This window comes from Phaseolus vulgaris, chromosome 7 (genome assembly GCF_051622355.1).
Source record: "Phaseolus vulgaris cultivar YP4 chromosome 7, ASM5162235v1, whole genome shotgun sequence".
Classification (NCBI taxonomy): domain Eukaryota; kingdom Viridiplantae; phylum Streptophyta; class Magnoliopsida; order Fabales; family Fabaceae; genus Phaseolus; species Phaseolus vulgaris.
In genome coordinates this window covers 55,941,286-55,963,530 of record NC_143504.1, presented here as the reverse complement: position 1 = coordinate 55,963,530, position 22,245 = coordinate 55,941,286, and the positions used below count along the sequence as shown (strand labels likewise).

The window sequence follows — 22,245 nt, the reverse complement described above, 5'->3', positions numbered from 1 at the left end:
TGAGGGTTAGTTGAAGAGGTGTTAGCATTGAAGAGGTGTTACCCTCGTTGTGGCTGTGCCCAAACCAGAAAAAGATGTGGCACAGCACCACTCTCAGAGCCTTGCGCCTTAGTTCCTTCCTCTTCTCTTCCTCTTCCTCTTTTTCTTCTTCTTCACTCACCACCATTTCTTCCCCCTCTCCCTTCGCCACTCTCACCACCATCATCACCCAACACTCTTTTACCCCAACGTCCCGCGTTTCTTTCACCGTCTCGCGCCACTTCTCCACCCCCGCTCCCCGCTGCGTTTCGTCCCTCCCCACCCTCGACTGGAACGATGCCGTTTCCTGCTCCGAGGTCAATGCGGGAAGCCGCGATGACGGAACCGTCGATCAAGACACCAAGCCTTGTATTCCTGTCAGAGCCTTCTTCTTCTCTACTAGGTATTCACTTATTTTTCGTCTAATTTGAAATTGAGAAACACGAGTAGTGTGAATGTGAAACAAGAGGACTGGTTAATTGGTCTGGGCCCTTTGTTATCTTTGTTATTGTTATTACTAGAGAAGAAAATATAGTTCCTTTAGACTCAAATATAATGTAAACAAATTTCAATTCCCTAAACCATATTTGATTTATTGTATCTTTACTTGTCTTAATTAATGTGATAGTTGTTAATTTTGCTTATACTTGAGTCTTGACTCCTGAGCTAGAATGGAGTTTTAAACTGTCATTCAATTACAAACCTGAGATGGACTTTTCTAGCTACCTTAATGTCATATCAACAGTGATGTGTAATTGTATGACAATATAAAATTGTTTTTTTGCATTGTCTATGCATAGTAAAATTTCAGAGACAAAAAACATAGTAAATTAAATAGTTGGTTGCATCTGTATGTACCTGCAATGGCTTCAGTGTGACTGCAATTCTTTTAAAGTCTTGATTAGTGCTTTAGGTTTATTCAATGGGTTACCATTGAAGACTACAATAATGTGCCCCACCCTTCTCATTCACAAATGTAGTTTTTAATTTTGTTATATGTAGTAACTACAAGTCACGGTTGATTTTGGTTTAATCTCAAGTCCCACATCGGTGGGTTCATTGTTTGGAAAGGAGGTTTGAGGGTTATAAATTAAACTCTTCTCCTTTGTTATATATCCCAATTTGTAATATCTTCTCTCATAATAATAAAAGGGAGTTGTTTTTGCTGTGCTCGGAGATTAGGCTAAACAGGTCGAACTCCGTTAACAATTTTCGGGTGTGTTTTTCCTCTTTATCTCTTTTATTATTCCGCTTTATTTATTCAATATTATTTGTCGGGTAGCTCTGTTAGGGTTTTGTTTTAGTGGGAAAATTATCAGTTTTTCCCACCAGTCACTTCATTCTTTTGGCTGAATTTGTCATTTTTTTTTAAATGTGAAAGTTGTGCCTTCTGTGCTCCAAGACAAGACAGTGCTCATTGTTAATTCGCATGAACTATGCTTGTAAAGTTGTAGTTATAGTTGTAGACAAGACAAGACAAGACAGTGCTCATTGTTCTTCTAATTTTGTTGTCATTAGAAATCTATAATTTTTTTGAGATAAATGGGTAACTAAGAATGTCTTCTCCAGTTATTTGGTAAATTCATGAACTGTTTTTAGGACAAAGTAATATTGCAGATTTTTAAAGTAGGATAACTAAATGTTGCTACGTTCTTGATGGCTTGTTGTTTCATACTATATATGTATATCAATGTTGATTTATTTTATCTCTTCCATTTCTTTGAATGTAGTGTTGATTTGAAAAGCTTGGTGGAACAGAACAAACCAAACGTTGTCCCGCCATCATCACGGATGACGAATTATATAGTTCTTAAGTTTGGTGATATTTGTGATTCGAAGGTATGTCATTCTTGTATCTAGGTAGTGCATATCCTGTACGGTTAGGAATAATATGTATTTGAGGACATGATTCCAGAAAGGTGTACGAGTTTTGAGGACATGATTCAAAGTAATTCATGCACACAAGTGCTTATCAATTTGTTTTAATTTTACTTGGTGGAAAGATAAATGATGAAATTGTGACCTCAACTACTATTGACAGACTATTGTTTCTTTTTTGTTATGTTTAATGGTTAAACCTTTTCATATGAAAAACATCGTGAGAATGGACTCATGCCATTGGTGTATCATTAAAATCCCTCTACAACGAGGTTCAGGATAGAATTTAAAGTTAGTGAATACTGGTAATACATGTTCACATTCTACTAAGTCAAATTGATGGCACTTCTTTTGTAGTTTTTTTCCAATTATTGGTCACTATTCTTACATAAAACATTCATACCTTGGAGGATCAAGTGTATTGTGTACCCTCTAAACTGTTTTATTAACATTTGAAGTCATAAGATCAATGATTGTGACTGCAAACTACCTTTTTAGGGTCTGGGTTCTTTCTTGAGTGGAAGCAATGGCTGTTATATGGTGGTTTTTCAGTATGGTTCCATTGTATTGTTTAATGTCGCTGAGCACGAGGTAGATGACTATTTGAAAATTGTTAAGAAGCATGCATCTGGTCTGCTTCCAGAAATGAGAAAGGATGGTGAGTTCTGATATCCAATTTGTATTTAAATTTAAAGTATAATGCATACGTTTTCATCTGTGTTATCAATAGTGGAATTTCAAAATGGAATAAAGTCAAAAAGCTGCCACGTGAAATACCAGATAGCATTGCGGCCAAATGTTGCAAGTCACAAAGCAGTTGAAATACAACACACACTTGTATCAAATGAGGACCGTTATATTTTGTGAATTGAGAACTATAAATATACGCCATTAGATCATATTTAAATGGCTAATATTAAAAGAAAAATGCAGATAACTTATTTTAAGTGGTCACGTAACCATTAACTAATTTTTAAGGTTGATCATCATGTATGTTTATATGGTCTAGATATATAGTTCTCATTTCTCACAATAGGAAAAGTTTTCCCTTGATTTGTTTCCTATATATATATGTGTGTATATGTATATGCTGTTTCAATAACTTCAACTGAATTTTCATCTTTTAACAAGACAGGCATCCAAAGAAGTCTAGTGACTAAGTTGTTCTTTGAAGGAATTTGATCACTGGCTAAAATTTGGTACCATGCATGATCAAAATTTGAGTGTAGACTTCTTAGAATTTGGACTAGTATAACTTAGCAAGTTTTTTGTTGATATCCTCCAATGAACCAACCACAAGAAATCTCTTCAATTCTTGTACTGCAGTCCAAACCTTTATTATATGTGAGATCATATTATGATCAGTCTTTCTGAGATAGGTTACTTATTGAGTCACATCAAAGAGATGTTGAATGTTATTAGCAAAAATATCTTGCGCATTTTTCCAAAAAGAAGAGCATGCCATTAGCATAAATATCTTCCACCTCTATTTGAGTGATTGTGTTTTCTTGGACTGTGGTATTAATTCTATTTAACACTTACACATGCCTAAACTTTGTCACTTTTTTCTTCATTTGTCGGAAAAGAATGTAGACTCTGCCCATATTTTGCTGTGTTGTAGCTTTGAATTTGTGATTCATGTACTGGTGGATTCCAGCAGTATTTTTTGTAGACATGTGAAAATCTACTATTATCATAGCGTGTATATTACTGGGTTTATGAAATTATTATTCAGATGCACTATTGCCTTGTTTTGTTTATTACATTTTTTTCATTTTAAGTTTCTATGGTCTCGTTGAATGCTTTTTATAAAATTTAACTTTTATTCTGTTTTTACATGAGATTTTAGAGTATGAAGTTAGAGAAAAACCATCTTTAAGCACATGGATGGAAGGTGGACTAGACTACATAATGTTACAATACTTGAACGTTGATGGAATTCGAACTATTGGTAGTGTGCTAGGTCAAAGTATTGCTCTTGATTACTATGGTAGGCAGGTATGTTCTTCATCTTGTCAGGATTTTCTGATATTTGTATATACCTTATACTGATTATATTCCTGTAAAGGTCTAGTCTAACAGCTCTCTTGTGCTTTTATTCTAGGTTGATGGGATGGTCGCAGAATTTACAGACATAAACCGTGAGATGGAAGCTACTGGAAAATTCAAAATGCAAAGGAAGAAACTTTTCCAGTTGGTGGGCAAGGCAAATTCAAATCTTGCTGATGTCATTCTAAAGCTTGGACTATTTGAGAGGTAATAATTCTGTATGTGGTAACAAATTTTGCAGGTTAATTTTAGTTTCCAAAGTTGAAAAGGAAAATTGTACTTGTGTTACTAGTTGCTCTTTATTTTGGTAGACTCGAGTAGTTTCAATATGAAAATCTTAAAGGGCAGTCCAATGAATGAAACAGTTGGATCTAGAGAGGGTAGATGTATGAAACCTTAAACCCACAAATGGAAGGTTGTTTTCAAGATTTGAATATTACTTCTAGGTCACAAGACAACAACCTTATCATTGCACAAGGTTTTTCCTCTCGAATGCATGTTGAATAGAAAAAAGTTAAAGGGTAAATTAAATATTAGTGATGATACACATCACAAATATGATGTGTACCAATAACAACATGCATTAAAACAGTAAGATTATTCTAAAAATATACACAATTAGATATATCCATGAAGATTCATATTTAGAATATACTTCTTGATTATTATTATTAAAGACTCTTAGAAAATGGGTTGAGTCTAATTCAACCTTGCAAAACCAATTTGTAAAGTGCGTACAGAGGAGGCCACGAGTGGATGCGAACAGTAATGCCGGCTGGATAAAGGTCAGTGAAAAAAAGAAACTTGTTAGGAAGACATAAACAATATTTGCTGGAAAAATGTCAGCAGTATATTTATGTCCGTCATCCCCATTTCTCCTCTTCTCTTTTCTTATATACAACTGACTTTACTCATTAGTGGATTCTTGAGGTTTTTGGGCCGAAATCCCTTTCCTTCCTGCCTCTTCTTACATAAACTCTTGTAATAGTAGGTCTGTTACTAACAATACTTGTCCCCAAAAGTTTCACCTTGTCTTCAAGGTGAAAGTGTGGAAACTGTTTTATTAGAGTGTCAAAGGGTTCCCTAGTAGCTTCAAAGTCAGGTAGATTTTTCCATTTGATTGGAACTTCAGCTCCTTCTGCAGACTTGTTATGAACTGCTATGACTTCTATGGGTTCAATTTGTGGTTCCAGATTTTCTGATAGCATTAAAGGCATAGGTTGGATGTGATAGTAGGGTTGATAGCTTTTTTTAGGTAATTGTAGTTATAAGCAACATGTCTCACCTTGATAATCTGATAAGGGCTATAAAATTGTGGACTCAGCTTCTCATTCCTAAGGGGGATTTACCAGAAAAGTTGAGTGAAGTGCTATACAATGGGTTGACTAGACTCACTCTTAGGTGGTTGAAATCACATATTGACTATATGTACGACCTAAGTGCTTATAAGGCTAGCGCAAATCTTTACAAGTTGATTTTGTAGAATTGAGTTACACTCATGAACCTGAATTCGAAGATATTTTTTAACTTCGGTCAAAATGGAAGTCATCTCATTCATCTAGGTTGAAAGTATCAGAAATTTTTATATTATTGTAAAGGAATACTAGTGATCATATTATTGTTCCTAACTAAGAAATCAAGGCATTTTTATGTGTGGATATCAATGAAAGTGAAAACCAATTTCAGTTGTTTTCCTTCAAGGTTCTTCTATTAACAAAGTTCTTGATCCCATGTTATAGGAAGTGACATTTTCCCCCAGACAACATGAAAAGAAGATTAGCGCATGATTTTGGTGTCTGAATTACAATACTTTATTTTATTTTATTTCTATTGTACAGCAGTAGGTTGTTATTTTCCACTTGACAGCTGTCACCTGTAAATAACTTAGAGTTGGTCAGAGATTAGTGATTCCATCCTCTGACCTATATAAACTTTTTGTAATTGATGTGTAATTGAGTTTGAGTTCATTTCCACATAATTACGAAACTCTCTCTATGAACTCTTGGAATTTGGATGTAAACCTTAAAAAACCAACTTGAGCATATCTCTAGTCAATTTGAGATTTTAAGCTAAAAGCTGTCATCTCAATGGCTGCATTATACGGCACTTGGTCTTTGGTCAGCCCTTAAGAAGTAGTATTCAAGCACTAACAAACAACTAATTCTAGTAGGGTCGCAATTAAAGTGGCCAGAGGTGACCTCAATTATAATAGCGCAAATTCATGAATCCCCCCAAAAGTTCTTGAATCTTCCCACCTCTTAACATGTCCATGTCATCTTGGAGCTGCTGTGGCTGTGTTTTATATTTGGAGTTTTTTTTGTCTTTCTATTTGTCTGTAACTTCTATTTGTCTTATTATAAAATATAAATGTTTTTTGCAGATCAGATATTGCTTGGAAAGATGCTAAATATGCTCAGATATGGGAATATCTCAGAGATGAATTTGAATTAACTCAGAGATTTGCAAGTCTTGATTTCAAGTTGAAATTTGTGGAGGTGTAACTTCTGGAGAACAATTTATTGTTTGATTCTCTATCCGCACTTTCCGTTGACATTTTTTTCCTTTTTTATTTATACGATTTACCTATTTCCCTTTTTAATTTGCAGCATAACATCCGTTTTCTGCAAGAAATTCTTCAAAATAGGAAATCCGATTTCCTTGAGTGGCTCATTATTGCATTGATTGGTGCCGAAATTCTTTTGTCTCTCTATGACATTGTTCAACGGTCTGGCATGAAACTTTAGCAACAGACTGTAGGATACGTAGTTGGCGTTACTCGGTTTTTAGATATTGGTGGCTCATGCTATAAAACATTCCGTCTCTTGTAAATAATTATTTAAAACCCTCTAAACTCCGTTATTTACTTGTCAATTGTATAACTTCACATGTGTGGAATAATATCTCACTGAATACTGTTCCTCGATGCTTCTTGTAATATAATTCTGTCTGTTGCAATCAACCAATTATTGTGTTCAGTCATGAGAATTCAGGAAGTTGCCAATTGTGATGAATCTCTTTCAACCTTTTACCTGTACTCGAAAACGATTAAGTAAGTGGTAACAATTTTTTCCTTTTTTTTTTTTTAAATCTGTATCATTAACACATTCTTTATTATCTATACCTATATATAAAGGATTCTCCATTATAATCGTATTTTAGTATACACAAATATTTTTATATAATTCTTTCAAAATTATTTTTGTATGTATGTAAAATGTAAATATTTTTTTTATGTTGTTTTTAAGAGGTTAATTATTGTTTTTAATTAAATAATTTAAGAGACTTATTATTTTTTGTACGTTAAATAATTTTTTACTAATTATTTAAGTTAAAATACCATTATATATTTATTTTTTAAATAATATAATACAATATTAAATATTTTAAATTATCTATATCATTAAATTTGAGAGATTGACTTGTATAATATTTGTACCTTCAAATTTGAACGGGAAGCTCTCAAATCGGTTTCCTAATTATTGCGTGTAATTTTTGTACGTTATTAAAATGTATGCAATTATATGTATTTAATTTAATAATGATAGAATCCTATGATTAATATATCCTTACGTAATTAACTTGTAATTTGTAATTTGGAGGGATAAAATGTCATATACTTGTATATACGTGATGGAGTTATGTAAATACACATTAGAATAAAGAGATCTTCATTTTTTTTAGCATCTTCTTATAATTTTTTTTAACTTTTTTCTAAAAAGTTAAGACTCACTCTTTTGAAGTTGAATACCATTTTTTTAATTTCTTATTTTCTTGTTTCTGAGTTATGTCTTGTTAGCTGTTGTTCTCAGTGTCATAATTATCTTGATTTTATAAGATAGTTTTTAACTAAATTTTTGCTTCTTAATTTGTGGATCTTGAGTTCAAACTTAGAAGTGTTAATGTTATGAAACTTTGATTAAAAACTTATAATTTTTTTGCCTATATAATCGGACATAAAGAGGAAAATAAGCGGTACCAGTTTAAGGCTAAAAGACTACACAAACTAATTAGTTTAATTGTTATTAAAAATTACCATGTCTACGACATCCAGTTCTAAAAATTATTATACGATACGCAATTATATGTAATTAATTTGATAATGATATAATTTTGTGTGATTAGTGCATTCTCACATAATTAGATTGTAATTTGGTGAAAAAATATATATAAATATATATATATATATATATATATATATATTGTACATATACTTATGTAAATAAATAAAAAAATCTCAAATTACCGATTTGAGGCTAAAAGACTAATTATTTTAAATGTTCTTAAAAATTACCATTAATATAACAAAATAAATATTCAAAAGAAAATTGTAAAATCAATAGTCATGTAAAAAAATGTGTCATCATCACTAATTAACTATTCTATTCTGAATATTTTTTTTTATTTCCATTAATTTTTTTATCAAAAAAAATAAAATAAATAAAAAGTGATATTTCATAAATAAATAAAAGGTGATATGTGATAGAAGTATTCGAAGGATGCGGATTGGTGCAATATGCTTGTGATGAGAGGCAAGCTCTCCTCATTCACAATATCATCATAAGGGAAATGAGGACTCTCAATGCAGTTCAAAACCACAATGGGTTCATCTGCGAGGCTATCAGCCCATTGGAGCAGCTCCTTCACCGTACACATATCCTTGCACTGTTTTTCAAGTCACATGAAGAAGGCCATCACATGTGTGGACTGGCTTGTGTCACGACCTAGCCCCACCACCAAACGGGTGAAGAGGAGACGATCAATATTGTGGAACCTTTCTCATATCTCAATGTCATAATTATCTTGATTTTATAAGATATTTTTTAACTAAATTTTTGTTTTTTAAGTTTGTGGATCTTGAGTTCAAACTTAGAAATGTGAATGTTATGAAACTTTGATTGAAAACTTTTAGTTTTTTTTCCTACGGCTATATAAAGAGGAAAATAAGCGGTAAAAAGGTTGAATAACAATCTTGTATTGGTGTTAAAATCATAAAGGAAAACAAAAAAAAAATCTGAAACTAAGTTATGAATTTGAGGCAAAAGACTACACAAACTAATTAGTTTAAATGTTCTTAAAAATTACTATTTTACACGCAGAATTAAGGCATTCATTTCACAACTTGATTTGCAATGTTCTTCTTTCTTTTCTTTCTTTAAAGAGACCTCACTAATTTGAAAATTAGCATTTTTATTTGTGCTTCTTGTTATATCTTCTAACTATTAGGAATTCAACACCAAACTTTCCATCAGAGGTTAACAATGTCCTTACAATTATTTTATATTAATTTCACTCATGGATTTTCATTCAGTTTCTCATCATGCTATGCATATTTGTTCAATAAGATTAACACACCAATTTTTTTTATTTTTTTTAACAAAGAATTAAATTAAATAAAAGGGAAGGGGTATCCCAACCGTGGACAGAAAAAATAAAAGAAACCTATCTATATCTAAAGCAAAACCTCTTCCCTTCTTAAAAAATAATAAAACTAGGTACCAAAACTTGATTAAGATGTGTATTACTTGCATAAGTGAAGAGTAATAACACATTTTTTTTAAGTGAAAATAAGCTTGCAAAAACATCATTGCAGTTGATACGATGTTCCTAGCCCTAACTTCGCCTATCACACAACTAACCATTAAAATATCAACGGAGGTAAAACTATCCAACATGTTAGATACATGGTTATTAAAAAAAATTGTTAGCTTTGAAGCTATTGTGTTTGTTAAGTGCAGACAAGGAGTTTCGCATAGCACTAAAACATGACACATTAAGCATGCATATTAAATATCAAAAGTGCCTAAAATCATGTAATAAAAAACATTAAAGAAAATTATTAAAAAGTGAAATTTAAGTTTAACTCAATATTAGAAAACTGACTTAAAAACTCATTTAAAAATTGAATTATGTACTCATTTATATATATATATATATAAAATGTTTTTTATTTTTGTAAATTCAATAAAATCTCGTCAAAATAAACTCTGAGGATTCTGATATCATTTTAAAAAAATAAATTTTTAAATCTAACACAATTTTATAAAATTGATTTATAGAGTAAGATTTACACTCATTTATATATTAAAAAACACATCAGCTCTAATCGATATGAGATTTCGAATAAAAACCACAATAATTATTTGAATTCAAGAACATTCAAAAGTTGAATGAAGTAACAGTTGATGAAAAGATAATATAAGATAAGATTAAACAGACAGTTGTTGAAGATGTTGTTCCAAAACTAGGAATGCTCTACAGAAGCAGCTTATTAGTCTAGCCTTCCAAACATAAAGCATGCAATTGACGACAACAAAACCTTAAAGATGTTCTCATAATTGAAGTACCCAAAGACACATTTCATGAAGAAAATTGACGGGCTGAAGAAGTTGGTGAAGGTGGTCGAGAAGTGACAGGGGATTTATCCCTTGGTGATTTGTTACCTTTGCGAAGATACTTTCTAGCCCAAGCATGTTTTCCATTGATGGAGAGCTTCACTTTGTTTGTGCTCTCAAGCAAATAATCAACCAAATGAATGGCTCTTGAACGAATCACTACACGAGCATACAATGGTTGATCCGGTGGAACCACCTCTTGCATGTACAATGCTTCAACGATATCTCCATACCTTCTGTTTGTTAAGAAACAAATTAATAGAAAAATGATACAAAACTAAATTTATTATTTACTTTTTTTGTCTTTCGTATGCATATTATATGCTATTTCAAACTATTATTTATAAGTATTGAGTTGAATATGGTACTATATTTCTCCAATAGAAGTTGAAATTCATTATATTTCTCCAATAGATACTACTATTATATTCTGATAAAAAAAAATTAAACTAGTGTACAATATAGTTTTTTTTTATGGAGACACAATAATGGACTTTAAAGTGTTCTATTATGTAATAAACACTTGGATGATATATTTTACTAACTTTTATAATACTTTAGCATAGATAACATGTTAGATTTTTTTTCACTTTATTAGAATGTATATTATAATAGGTTTGCACTTCATTAGTTCATTAATTTGCAATAATTTTTTTACTTTCATTTACAATAGATTTTAGGTTCCGAATGATCTTTTAAGTCATGAATATTTTTGAATAAACTTGATCTATAAATAATCTTCATTATGTTTAAGTTTGTTATATATATATATATATATATATAAATTTATAATTATGTTTTACAATCCATTATAAATTGATGGTTCTCAATTATGATTTGGAACTCTAAAAGCTAAAGATATATCTGTATAACAAAATAAATATTCAAAAATAATTTTTTGATAAAAAAAATAAAATAAATAAAAGGTGATATTTCAGGAAACATCCCAATCTATATCCAAAAATCTATAGATCATTTTCACTAAGCTAGTCTCAGTCATGGATATAACAGTGAATACTGGATTTTAGCCATCTATAAAATCATTTTGTTTTTCATTGTGATTTTATCAACAACACTGTCATTAAAAATTATTTTTAACCATCATTACAACTCTTTCCAAGTGACACACATCAATTTACAAGTTTCAAAAAGACAATCTAAACTTAACAAACTCCAATAAATAGCTGAATCTAACCAAACAGATATATGTTTTTGTAGAGTAAATAGAAGTTACATACCTTGCAAAGAAAGCTCTAACTTCAGCCTCAGAAATAGGGTAGCCCTTAGAGAATGTCATGAAGATAATCCTATCATCAACAGGCACCTCCTGTGTTTCATCACTGGTTGGAGCAGAAATACTAGTCTGATTCATCATGGCAACAAGGTCATTGAAATGTTGGTTTGAAACACCATAACTCTCTAGAGGAAGATACATATTGGGATTGGTCTCCCAAGAGGTGGAACTCCCTTCACCCCACTGTGGTGGTGGTAATGCAGGTTGTTGGGATACAATAGTAACACCAGGCACTGGAGTGTTATGATACACCACTTGTTTAACATAAGGATTACTTCCATAAAGATTCTCATATTCTAACTTTTGTTCCCTCACCACCTTCATATACTGCACTTCTTTGATTATGTCTGTGAAGGCTCTCACACAAACACTATCAAGTAACTTGGTGACTGCTTCAATGATGGCCACACGGTTGTGATAGAAATATTTAAAGGATGCAGATTGGTGCAATATGCTTCTGATTAGAGGCAAACTCTCATCATTCACAGCATCATCATAAGGGAAATGGGGACTCTCAATGCAGTTCAAAACCATGATGGCTTCATCTGCAAGGCTATTGATCATGGGATCAGCCCATTGGAGCAGCTTCTTCACCATACACATATCCTTGCACTGTTTTTCAAGCCACATGAAGAAGGCCATCACATGTGTGGACTGGCTTGTGTCACGACCTAACCCCACCACCAAACGGGTGAAGAGAAGACGATCAATGTTGTGGAAGCTAAAGAACTCTTCTCTGCTAACAGTCACATTGGTGCCTAGGTCTGAACATGGAAGGAAACAAGCCATGGTAATGATCAAGAAAACAAATCAAAACTATAGCTGTTGTATACAAAGGTGTGTTATGTATGAAAACTTCTGTATGTATATGTTCAAAGTGAACTACAAGAAATTTATTCTCCTTTCTTTCTTTTTCTTTCTTTCTTTATTTATTTATTTATTTATTTATTTATTCATTTATTGTATTTGCAATGTATTCCAAAAACAACATCTTATTCAATTTCTGGATGGAAACCAAAATGATGTTTAGGTCTACAAGTATGATGACAGAACAAGATATAGGGCAGTTAAATCACCACTATATAATGTTTAATTCATTTCCTATATATGTATATATTAATTGATTATTTAACAAATAGGTTATGAATTCAATTAATAATTTAGATCCATTAATTTATTAAATGCATTAATATTTTTAAGTTTGATGCAAAAGATATTTTTAATTAAATATAGAATATTGTAAGTCAATTTCTATATGATTATTATTTCATTTATTAGTTTTTTTTCCTGTTAAACATTTCCAGTTATATGCGTTTAATTATAATTATATTAATTTCATTAAATAATTTCTAGTTTAAATTATAGTTTACTTTCTCATACTATTTTAACATATATTAATTGCATTTAATAATAAGGTTTATTGTGGTCCCTTATTTTATCTTTAGCATCTGTTTAGTTTTTAAAAAAAATCACATTCTTTCCTTTGAAGTGTATGTGTAAGACCAAATAGTACTTATCTCAATCGGTTAGCACACTAAATGATATTATAACTTTGTTTTGGATGAATTCCATCAATTTAGTATATTAAAGCAGACCTATTATATTATTTCAGATTTCTTACTTTTATTAAATCCAACTTAAATCAATGAAATTTGTTGAGGTGTGGCTCTAGTATTGGATTTGTAATCTGCAAATCCAATAACCCAAATCGATAATGATGTAATTTTTTTTATTTTTAATTATTATGCATGAAGTTTTTATTGTTTAATTATATACAATTCGGTTTTGCTATTATATGTTAGCCAGTTAGATTTTAAAATGTTAATATTGTTTGTGACAAAATTATGCATATTTTTTTGTGACAAATGTATTGCAAGATTTTTTTGTGACAAATGTATTGCAACGTAACTGGAAAGAATACTCGTGTTTTTAATTCTTAGGCGAAATTTAAAATGAATAACTAAGAGTAGTTGATATGTATTAACTTTGTAATCAAACTTTTGATGAATGGAATCCTTTGAGAACTAAACGTATCCAAGAGTTTATCTATTAGAGGATCTAGAGAAGTTTTTTGTAGTTATATTCAACTTCTTTTAAAGCTTTTCTATCACCTCAAATTCCTTAATGATGAGTATCATCTAATAAAACTCGTTGATCTATATGAACTTTGTGTGTAATTAATTTTTTTTTTAGAATGTAAGAAGCTTTGTTTATCCTTCACCTTCTACCGTTATCCACTTGCGAGGAAGTCACATATTTATCCTCTTTCTATTAGTTATCTTCCATTTATCAAACATGATTTGTTTTGTCGTAAAAAATGACAGCTAGAATTAATACTTGAATTCTTAATCTTATGCGGAGATTATAAGAAGACTCAATCATAAATTATTTATGTACTCGTGATAATTAGGAGTGACTTGTGTAATTGTTTGTAATCAAGTTTTAATTAATGAAATCTCTTAAGTTTGACCTAAGAAAAAACTAGACTTAACCAAAAGAGTTGTGAGTGGAAGTATAACTCTATTTTGAATAACTAGATGATTTCTATCAAATGATATAGTATTTATGAGAAAAAGTCTTGAGATTCTATTTGATCTACCTCTTTTAGAGCTTATATGGTACTTCATCTAAAAGGATTTAATTTTACCTCATATTAGTGTTAAAAGGAAATGAATATATTTTATAGATTTTATCTAAAATTAAAAATCATATGTAAATGACAATAATTTGTCACATATTAATTTGGCACATATTCTTTGTATTTTCTTTCTGATGTGAATAATATACGATTCAAATCAAATATACAAAAGAAAAATAACAAGAAAGAATCAAAACTATTTACAATAACTCTATAAGAATATGAACACCACAAGAAGAACTCAACCAACAATCTTACAATCAAATTTTTGTTTCAATGTTAATTTTGGGACACCAATGTTTAACATATTGTCATCATCTGAGAATAATGGAGGAAAAAAGTGCACAAGGTTTGGCTATCAAATCAGTGTGAATATTTCTGGTGAAGAGGAGTGTCAGTTACGACTGGGGTAACAATGTGGGTTGACCTGCCTCACATAGGCCCGTCTTGTGTTTGGCTTGCCCCACGCAAGGAGTGTGAGTTTATTTCACTGATCTGTCCTGCATAAGAGATAATATTTTTTTTTGTATTTATAAATTTTGAATTACAGTATTTAATAATTATTCATATTTAATAATTATTCAGACTAATTGTTTGTTTCTGTGCGATTTTGTACATGGATTGGGTTAGTGAGCTCGCCCCTAACTATGACTATGCTATTTCAAGCATGTTGAGAACGGTTTTCTGAAGCATCTATTTCCATGCACTTTTAAACATCTAGAAACTATAAAGAAGATGTGGACAACCAATACAAATAGGATTAACCTCACGGTGCTCGACATGATCACACGAAGAATGGATGGAAACTGGTGGAATTGGAAGGCAAATTACATTAAATTTTTTATCGAAAGTCTTATTTTATTTCAACATAGTATTTTCACATATAATATATGTACTTTTTATTGTTAGTTAGACACACAAAATATCCATTTTCTATTGGGACATACTAAGGTTGTGCTAGGCTTATATATTTTTTTACGAGTTCCTACTGTTGGAACATGTTTTTGGAAATTATGAGAGGTAGACTATTTTTTACAAAGTGTTGGAGTGTTCCTCAAATATTTCAATTTATTCATTGTTAGTAAAAAAAAAATCAATATTTAAAATTAGATATCTTACCACAAATATATTCATATAGCTTATAAAAGACAAAGGATTTAAAAAAATAACACATAATTCTCATAAAATAATGACAATATTCATGAAAATCATTCAACAATAATGTGTCCATCTTCTAGACTTTCTAGTCTTTAAGAGTTATAATTTTCACATAATGAATTTGTAACTATAGTCATAAGTGAGATTTATTGTATACCTTTTTTTTTATAAGAGTACTTGATTTTCTTGATCTTAAGATTGTCATTGTATACTCATGTAAATACTAGTATATCATCTTTATTTTGGTTATATTGGTGTCACTAGTACAAAATATCAATAGGACAACCTAATATAAAGACTGTTATCATAAAATCATCATTAAAAAAAGTGTGGTGACAAACTTGTAATTATTTAAGGTTTTTAACGACGGTTCCAGCATGAACCATCGTTATAAGAGGGTTTGTGGCATTTTAAACAACGGTTCCATCCTGAATTGTCGTTATAAGCGTGTATGCGGGGCTTTTCAAATCCCACGCTCTCACTTCTTCGTTTGCGCCTTCAATCTTCTTCACTCCTTCATTCTTCTTTGCCTTTCCTCCCTCTTAATTGCACCTCTCATTTCTTCTTCCCCTCTTCACCGCACATCTCTCTCCTTTCTTCTTCCCGTCTTCACTGCACCTATCCTTTCTTCTTCCCGTCTTCACGGCACCTCCCTCTCCTTTCTTCTTCCCCTCTTCGCTACCAGCTTTGTCGCGACTGCGCCGCTGCACCTGTGACCAACCATCCAAGCTCCCCCAACCCCCGCACCGCCAACGTCGTCTTCTCTCTCCCCCTCTGTGTCGTCCAATGTCATCGGTTTTCGCCACATCTCTCCTCCACGTGCACGCAAACAGCTGTCTCTATCGCCAACCCTTCACATCGGCAACACCTCCACACGCCGGCAACATCTAAACCCTAAACAACTATAGAAGGTTAGCTAGTGTTTTTTTAAATTTTTTAATTAATTTTATAATAAATATTTGCATGTATCTATGTGTTGATTAGTTAGTAGTTTAGGGTTTGTGAGAACTTCATTTAGTGGATATTTGATGGAGGAGCCCTAACATTGAAGAGAAGAGTGATAGATTTGGTGTTGGCAAAAATTAGCATGAAGAAACTTCAAACAACTATAACTTTTGATAGAGAAGTCGGATGGAGACGCGTAAGAAATGAAAGTTGCTCGAAATGAGGACAAATCACAAGGTAATGAAAGTTAGTATTTTTTTATGTATTATTTAGGTATTTTTTCAAGTATTTTAAAGTTTTAGTTTTCATACTTACACTTGTTAGAAAAATCTGAAATTTTGCATGATGTTTCCTAGTATAAATTAGAGATTTATCAAACTATTATGATTATGATTATGATTATATTACATTAAAAAATTTATTATTCATACATTATGTTATGTGTGTGTTTTAACATGAAATCTTATTATTTAAGTGTTTATTCTGGATATAACATGTTGAGTGGAAGGAGAAGTGCAAATGCAAATAAATTCACTTGGATGCACCTTAAGGTAACCATATATAACACTTTAGATGACAAAAACTTTTTCATATAGTTATAAAACTTTTTATAGACTTTCATATTTAAATTATGATATTACATGCATTATTGTTCTGAAAATTTTATATTTTATGCAAAATTAGAGTGAGTATATAATAATAAAACATTTTAAAAAAATACACTTATAACGACAATTTCCACTGGAACCGTCTTTAAAAGCTTGCCAGAAGCACTTATAACGTTATAAGTGTTTTTTTTTATTTGCCATAATGTGGATTTATAACTACATTCACAATAACAACAATTTTTTAAAACCGTTTTTATATAATTTTTTAACCATGATTAAAGGAGTTTTCTATAGTAGTGTGTCTTTCAGTAATTATTTTAAGGAGAATTTGATGTAGATAAAAATAGTTATGAACCAATATAAATTCAAATTTTGGTCATCTTCTGTTATACTTATAGATTGCTTATCGTATTATATCTTTACACCCTAATTTAAAAAACAAAACTATTATTTTAAAAAGGAATTTTAATTGTATATACATGGAATATTTCTAGCTTAGAGTCTCAATATTTTTTGTTATAACAATATCTATTATTCATTTTCTAAAACATCTGAAAAAAAAAGTTTGTGAATTTTACTTAATCTACCTCTAAAATTAAGATGTTTCAGCATAAACTTATGGTTTCAAATCAGGTTAAGCTATACATGCTAGTTCCAAGTTTTCAAATGAAAGATAAATTATTTGCTTGTTAAATCCCACTTTTCTCTTCACTTTCCTTAATTCAACAAATTATTAAAATTTAGTAAATTCGTAATTAGTGAGAAGACTCTTCAACAAAAACTACAAACCCTCTTGCCGAAAAGAACCATGAATTTTGCATCATGGTTCCTTTGAAGGGAACCACTCACACTCTCTTTTATAATGCAGATATTATTGGGAACTTTTATCAAGGCAACTAACATGTTCAAAAAATACAAAATAATAGTCTATTTCTTGAAAGAAAAAAATAAATAAATGAATTCGTTTAAAACAAAAAATAGCTAAATTTCGAGAAATTTTATCACGACCAAAATTCAGAATTTTAGCATCCATTGTTTATCACCTAAAAAAATTATCAATAATAACTTGTTTTAATAGTTTTTTATTATAAACATTTGAAAATTTTAATATTTAAACTAAAAAAAAAAATATTTAATAATTTTTAATTATTTAATGTATTCTAGGGTGCTTCAGTTTCACTCAGATCTCGACATGAGTGTCGGACACCGTACAGCAGTGATACGTGTAAGTTTGTGGATCACTTATTGGCGTGAAATGAATAAATTTAATAGACATGTGACCAACGTGCTTATTATATTATTCTCAGAAAACAAAAACAAAAAGTATGCTTAGAATAGTCCCTGAATTGCCCCACAATCTTATTGCATTCACCATCTTCTCCCATTCATTTTAGGAGAATGTGTTTATAATTTTACAAATGATTTTCCATTAAAAATATGATAATTAATTTTAACTATTTTTCTTGAAAAATAATACAAAAAATATTGTACTTTTAGGGTTACCTACAATGGAAAAGGTTCTATTTTTTAACTAGCAGTTTCTTTTGGCTCGTTTATAAAAATAGGATTCTAACATGCAAATCAAGCTTCAATACATAAAACAATAGGGCCTAAAAAAATATATTTTTTGTATGGTTATATTTAATATTATGTAGTGAAATTATTAATATTTGATAAGAACTATCTGAAGGTAGCAAAAGGATTGGGAGGGGTTTAAAATATCTTTTAGCAATGGCATGAATGAATATTTTGGAAAGATCAAAACTTATAAATTTTGTAAAGGTAAAATATTATTTAATATATATGTTACAAATTTAAGTAGAAAAGTTTGAGAGGTGGATCATGTCCTTTTTTACCTCTTAATATATGCTAATGGTTTAATTATTTTCATGAAATAAAAATAGGGAAGTGGGGTATGGTAATCCTTAATCTGTATGTTAACTGTTACCGTCATTATGAAAGGAAAAATATAGATAATATTAATTCAAATGTATATTTGTATTTTGTAAGAATGATTAACTTTAAGGAGGATAAACTGACTTAATGTAATAGAAAGAGAACATAAATAGGAAGTTATGTGATATATATAATAGAGACTTTCTCAAAAGATGTATTTTCGTGTTGTTAGGGAATGAAATTCTTTATGATATTTATTTTGTTGTTTAATATATAGGAAGCTCGTAAAGTAGAAGGGTTGAGATACCTAAAGTGTTTCAATTATTTAATTTATTTAAGAAAAATAAAATGTTAACTATTAACCTTAACCTTTTTGTTGATACGTATATTTGATGAATAAATTGGATTTATGATGTAGTTAAACTTAACATTATAACACACGTGAACACAAGATTTTTTACCTCTATAAAACGCGTAGTTTTAGCTCTTGTATTTTAATAGCCGCGTTATTGTAAACTTTTTAGAGTGGTGTTGATAAACATCTATCCATTTTAAATGGATAGAGTTAGAAAGTAAGAAAAAGAAGAGAAAAATATTAAATAATATCATAGAAATGAAAGATAAGTGTAAAGAAATTTAAATAAAAATTAGATGGGCGAGTAAGTTAGTTTATATATTGATTTCTTTAGTGATTTAATAGCTTGTGAAAGTCAAATATTTCCTTTTTTATGCTATACTTTAACTTATAATAATCCTTTCCATTATTATAAACTTTTTTTAAATTACATATTTTTCAAATTATGCATTAATATTACAACTCTATTTTGTTAATATTTATCCTTATTTAATTGTATATAATTTATAGATTAAAATGTTATATTAACGAGTGTGATTGAATCTGTTTTATATATGTTGTTAAGTGTGGATTATTAGGAAGTTAAGAAAATATAAAAAGAGTAAAATAGAGTTAACTGCATGATGTTATTATTTTGTGTGACAGATGAAGATTATTAGCAGGAAACAAGTGTCACAGTGCAGGAGTTTGGAGTCTAGAGGATCTTGTTGAGGACGAAATTGGCGAGATTAATACCTTCTGTGGTTTCATCTGAGAGCTTCGAAGCAAAAGACCAAGAGAGGATGTCGTGTGTTTCAATGGAACCATCAAGCAACCCTGTGGTGGCAGAGAACCCAATGCTCACCCACTCGGGAACAACGCTCTTCAGGTCCACTCTCTCGGAGACGATGTAGCTGGTTCTCCGAGAAGGGTGAACCAGAGAAGCCACCAAGAGCTTCGTGGAGGAGTCATAGGTGATCAGAATCTCCGCGTTTTGCCCGTTGGCCAAACCCCACGACGCCGTTCGGATAGACTTGATGGAGTTCACGTCGATGCCAATGTGACGGGTTTCGGGGTCCCACTTAGGGTTGGAGTAGGTGTCGAACTCCACGGCCACAGTCTGGGCGGAGTTGTCGTAGGTGGCGTTGTCGAAAAGACCTAGAAAACCGCCGTTGGATTTGGGCTGAGAGCCGACGGGGACGAGAGCAAAGGCAAGGCCGTCGGCGGAGTTTGATTTGTTGGGAGCGAGGATATTGAAGGTGAAGGAGGTGGCGAAGCTGGCGACGTTGCCGGTGGCGCTGTCCCAGATTTGGATGGGGGCGGAGTAGAAGGCGCGGCCCAGAGAGGCCGGCGTGGGTTTGCCGTTGCCTTTGACTTTGGTGAGTCGTAACTGGCCGGAGGATGAGACGGAGGCATCACCTTGGAAGACAAGGTTGGGTGAGTCGAAGGTTTGGAAGTTGAAGGAGAAGAGGTTGGTTGAGTTTGCATGGGTGAGAAGCACAAGGAAGAGGGCTAGGGAGAGGACATTGGAGGAAGCCATGGCTTGAGGTGATGGTTTGATGCATTATGGATGAGTCTGTTGTCTATTTATAGAACAACAACTGCACTGTGCGTAGTTTCTCAATTTTCAACACACAATGCAAAGACTTTCAAACTTTTTGTTTCATTTTATTATTAAACACGTCTTTTGGAATGGTTAATCATTATAATCAGATGAAAACTTTTTTTTTTTATATATATACACATACATATACAGAACGGATCATGTGTTTATAGGAAATATTAATCATAGGTATTACATATCAATTTGAATCTATAAATAATTTTTATAATCCACCATTTGTTGGGCTATACCCACCATTCACGAGTTGATATTTCTAGGAACATTTTCTACCACCACAAAAATATGTAGGTTTTAGAATTTGTATAATTCAATTATAAAAGAATTTTTCAGAAGATGGTAAGAAAAAAAAATGATTTTATTTTCTTGTGTATAGAAAATATATATAAGTATATGGAGATTTTTTCTCTCCAAATTATTCTATCATTATCAAATTAATTGTGTATAATTGCGTACAATAATTATGTATCATTATTTTTTTAATAATTTCCAACTTTGTAGGTGAAAATCACAAATCTCAAACTTGCGCCGCAGCATCAAAAATTGTTCCTTATCTAGTGCATTCATAGAAAATCTGCGAGCTCATACGGTGTCAGTACATAGGACTGATTATTCTGCCTTGTAAGTTTTCTTGCACAATGTGGCGTCTATTCAATGTGTTTTGTGTATTCATGAAATTTTGGGTTTGCTGCAATATGCAAGGCTGCTGATTGTCACAGAAAAGTCGAGCTGTCAAGTTACATGACACCTTTAAGTCCTGTAACAGATATTTCAACCAAACTATCTCCAAACAGATTGTTCTCGGATGACAATAGTAATCTTTGTCCCGGTGATCCTTTGATGTACTTTAGGACTCGAATTGCAGCATCCCAATGAGGTTTTCGTGGAGCCTGTATATATTGCGTTAGGGTCCGAAACAAAAAACACTATGTCAGGCCGAGTAACCGTGAAGTATATATATCAGTCGTCCCACAAGTCGCCTGTATTTGAGTGGATCCTTTAATAACTCACCATCTTCAATCTGAGTGTACCATTTGCGATAAGGCACGCCATATAACTGTTGATGCGGGCAAAATATCTTGTAATGGAGGTGAGGATTGCATCTGAGACTGTTGGCAAAAAGGGAAAACACTTTCATGGAAGTACCTGCATTTATATCAAATAATGTGTATGTTTTTTTTTTAGAGAATAACCAGCAAAGATGCATTGTCGAGCGTGCGGTGCGGATCAAATTTTTGCGAAGGGGAAACAAGAATTGCGTAACAGAGACAACCAAAAGTTTTTAGGTGAGAAAGTGAAGGTGGCGATATCTCAAAAGGTGATTTATTTTTTAGTAAAGGTGATGACAAACAATTAATGATATATGTGGTGGTTAAAACATGATATGATTTCAATAACATGATATGGATATAGA

General features: G+C 31.5%; 3 protein-coding genes across 4 annotated transcripts; 1 reads left to right on the top strand and 2 right to left on the bottom strand.

Annotated features, from left to right (window-relative positions):
* LOC137830440 (sporulation RMD1-like protein, putative (DUF155)) lies at positions 1-6,908 on the top strand. Of its 2 annotated transcripts, none has more exons than XM_068637772.2 (7): positions 1-421; positions 1,749-1,857; positions 2,395-2,554; positions 3,746-3,894; positions 4,001-4,152; positions 6,326-6,440; positions 6,552-6,908. In XM_068637772.2, exons 1-7 carry the CDS (start codon positions 75-77, stop codon positions 6,687-6,689), a joined length of 1,170 nt encoding a protein of 389 aa, XP_068493873.1. In that variant the 5' UTR covers positions 1-74; the 3' UTR covers positions 6,690-6,908. The 2 variants fall into 2 exon arrangements, with proteins under 2 accessions (XP_068493873.1, XP_090160389.1); XM_090304263.1 differs by lacking the exon at positions 1-421 and adding an exon at positions 1,131-1,234.
* A 3,342-nt stretch (positions 6,909-10,250) lies between these two features.
* LOC137830441 (uncharacterized) lies at positions 10,251-12,288 on the bottom strand. The gene is made up of 2 exons (XM_068637773.2): positions 11,576-12,288; positions 10,251-10,573 (listed from the first exon to the last, which is right to left on the bottom strand). Exons 1-2 carry the CDS (start codon positions 12,271-12,273, stop codon positions 10,303-10,305), a joined length of 969 nt encoding a protein of 322 aa, XP_068493874.2. The 5' UTR covers positions 12,274-12,288; the 3' UTR covers positions 10,251-10,302.
* A 7,550-nt stretch (positions 12,289-19,838) lies between these two features.
* LOC137830439 (lectin DB58) lies at positions 19,839-20,781 on the bottom strand. The gene has a single exon (XM_068637771.2). The coding sequence runs from the start codon at positions 20,748-20,750 to the stop codon at positions 19,926-19,928; it is 825 nt and encodes a 274-aa protein (XP_068493872.1). The 5' UTR covers positions 20,751-20,781; the 3' UTR covers positions 19,839-19,925.
* Positions 20,782-22,245: the final 1,464 nt, after the last annotated feature.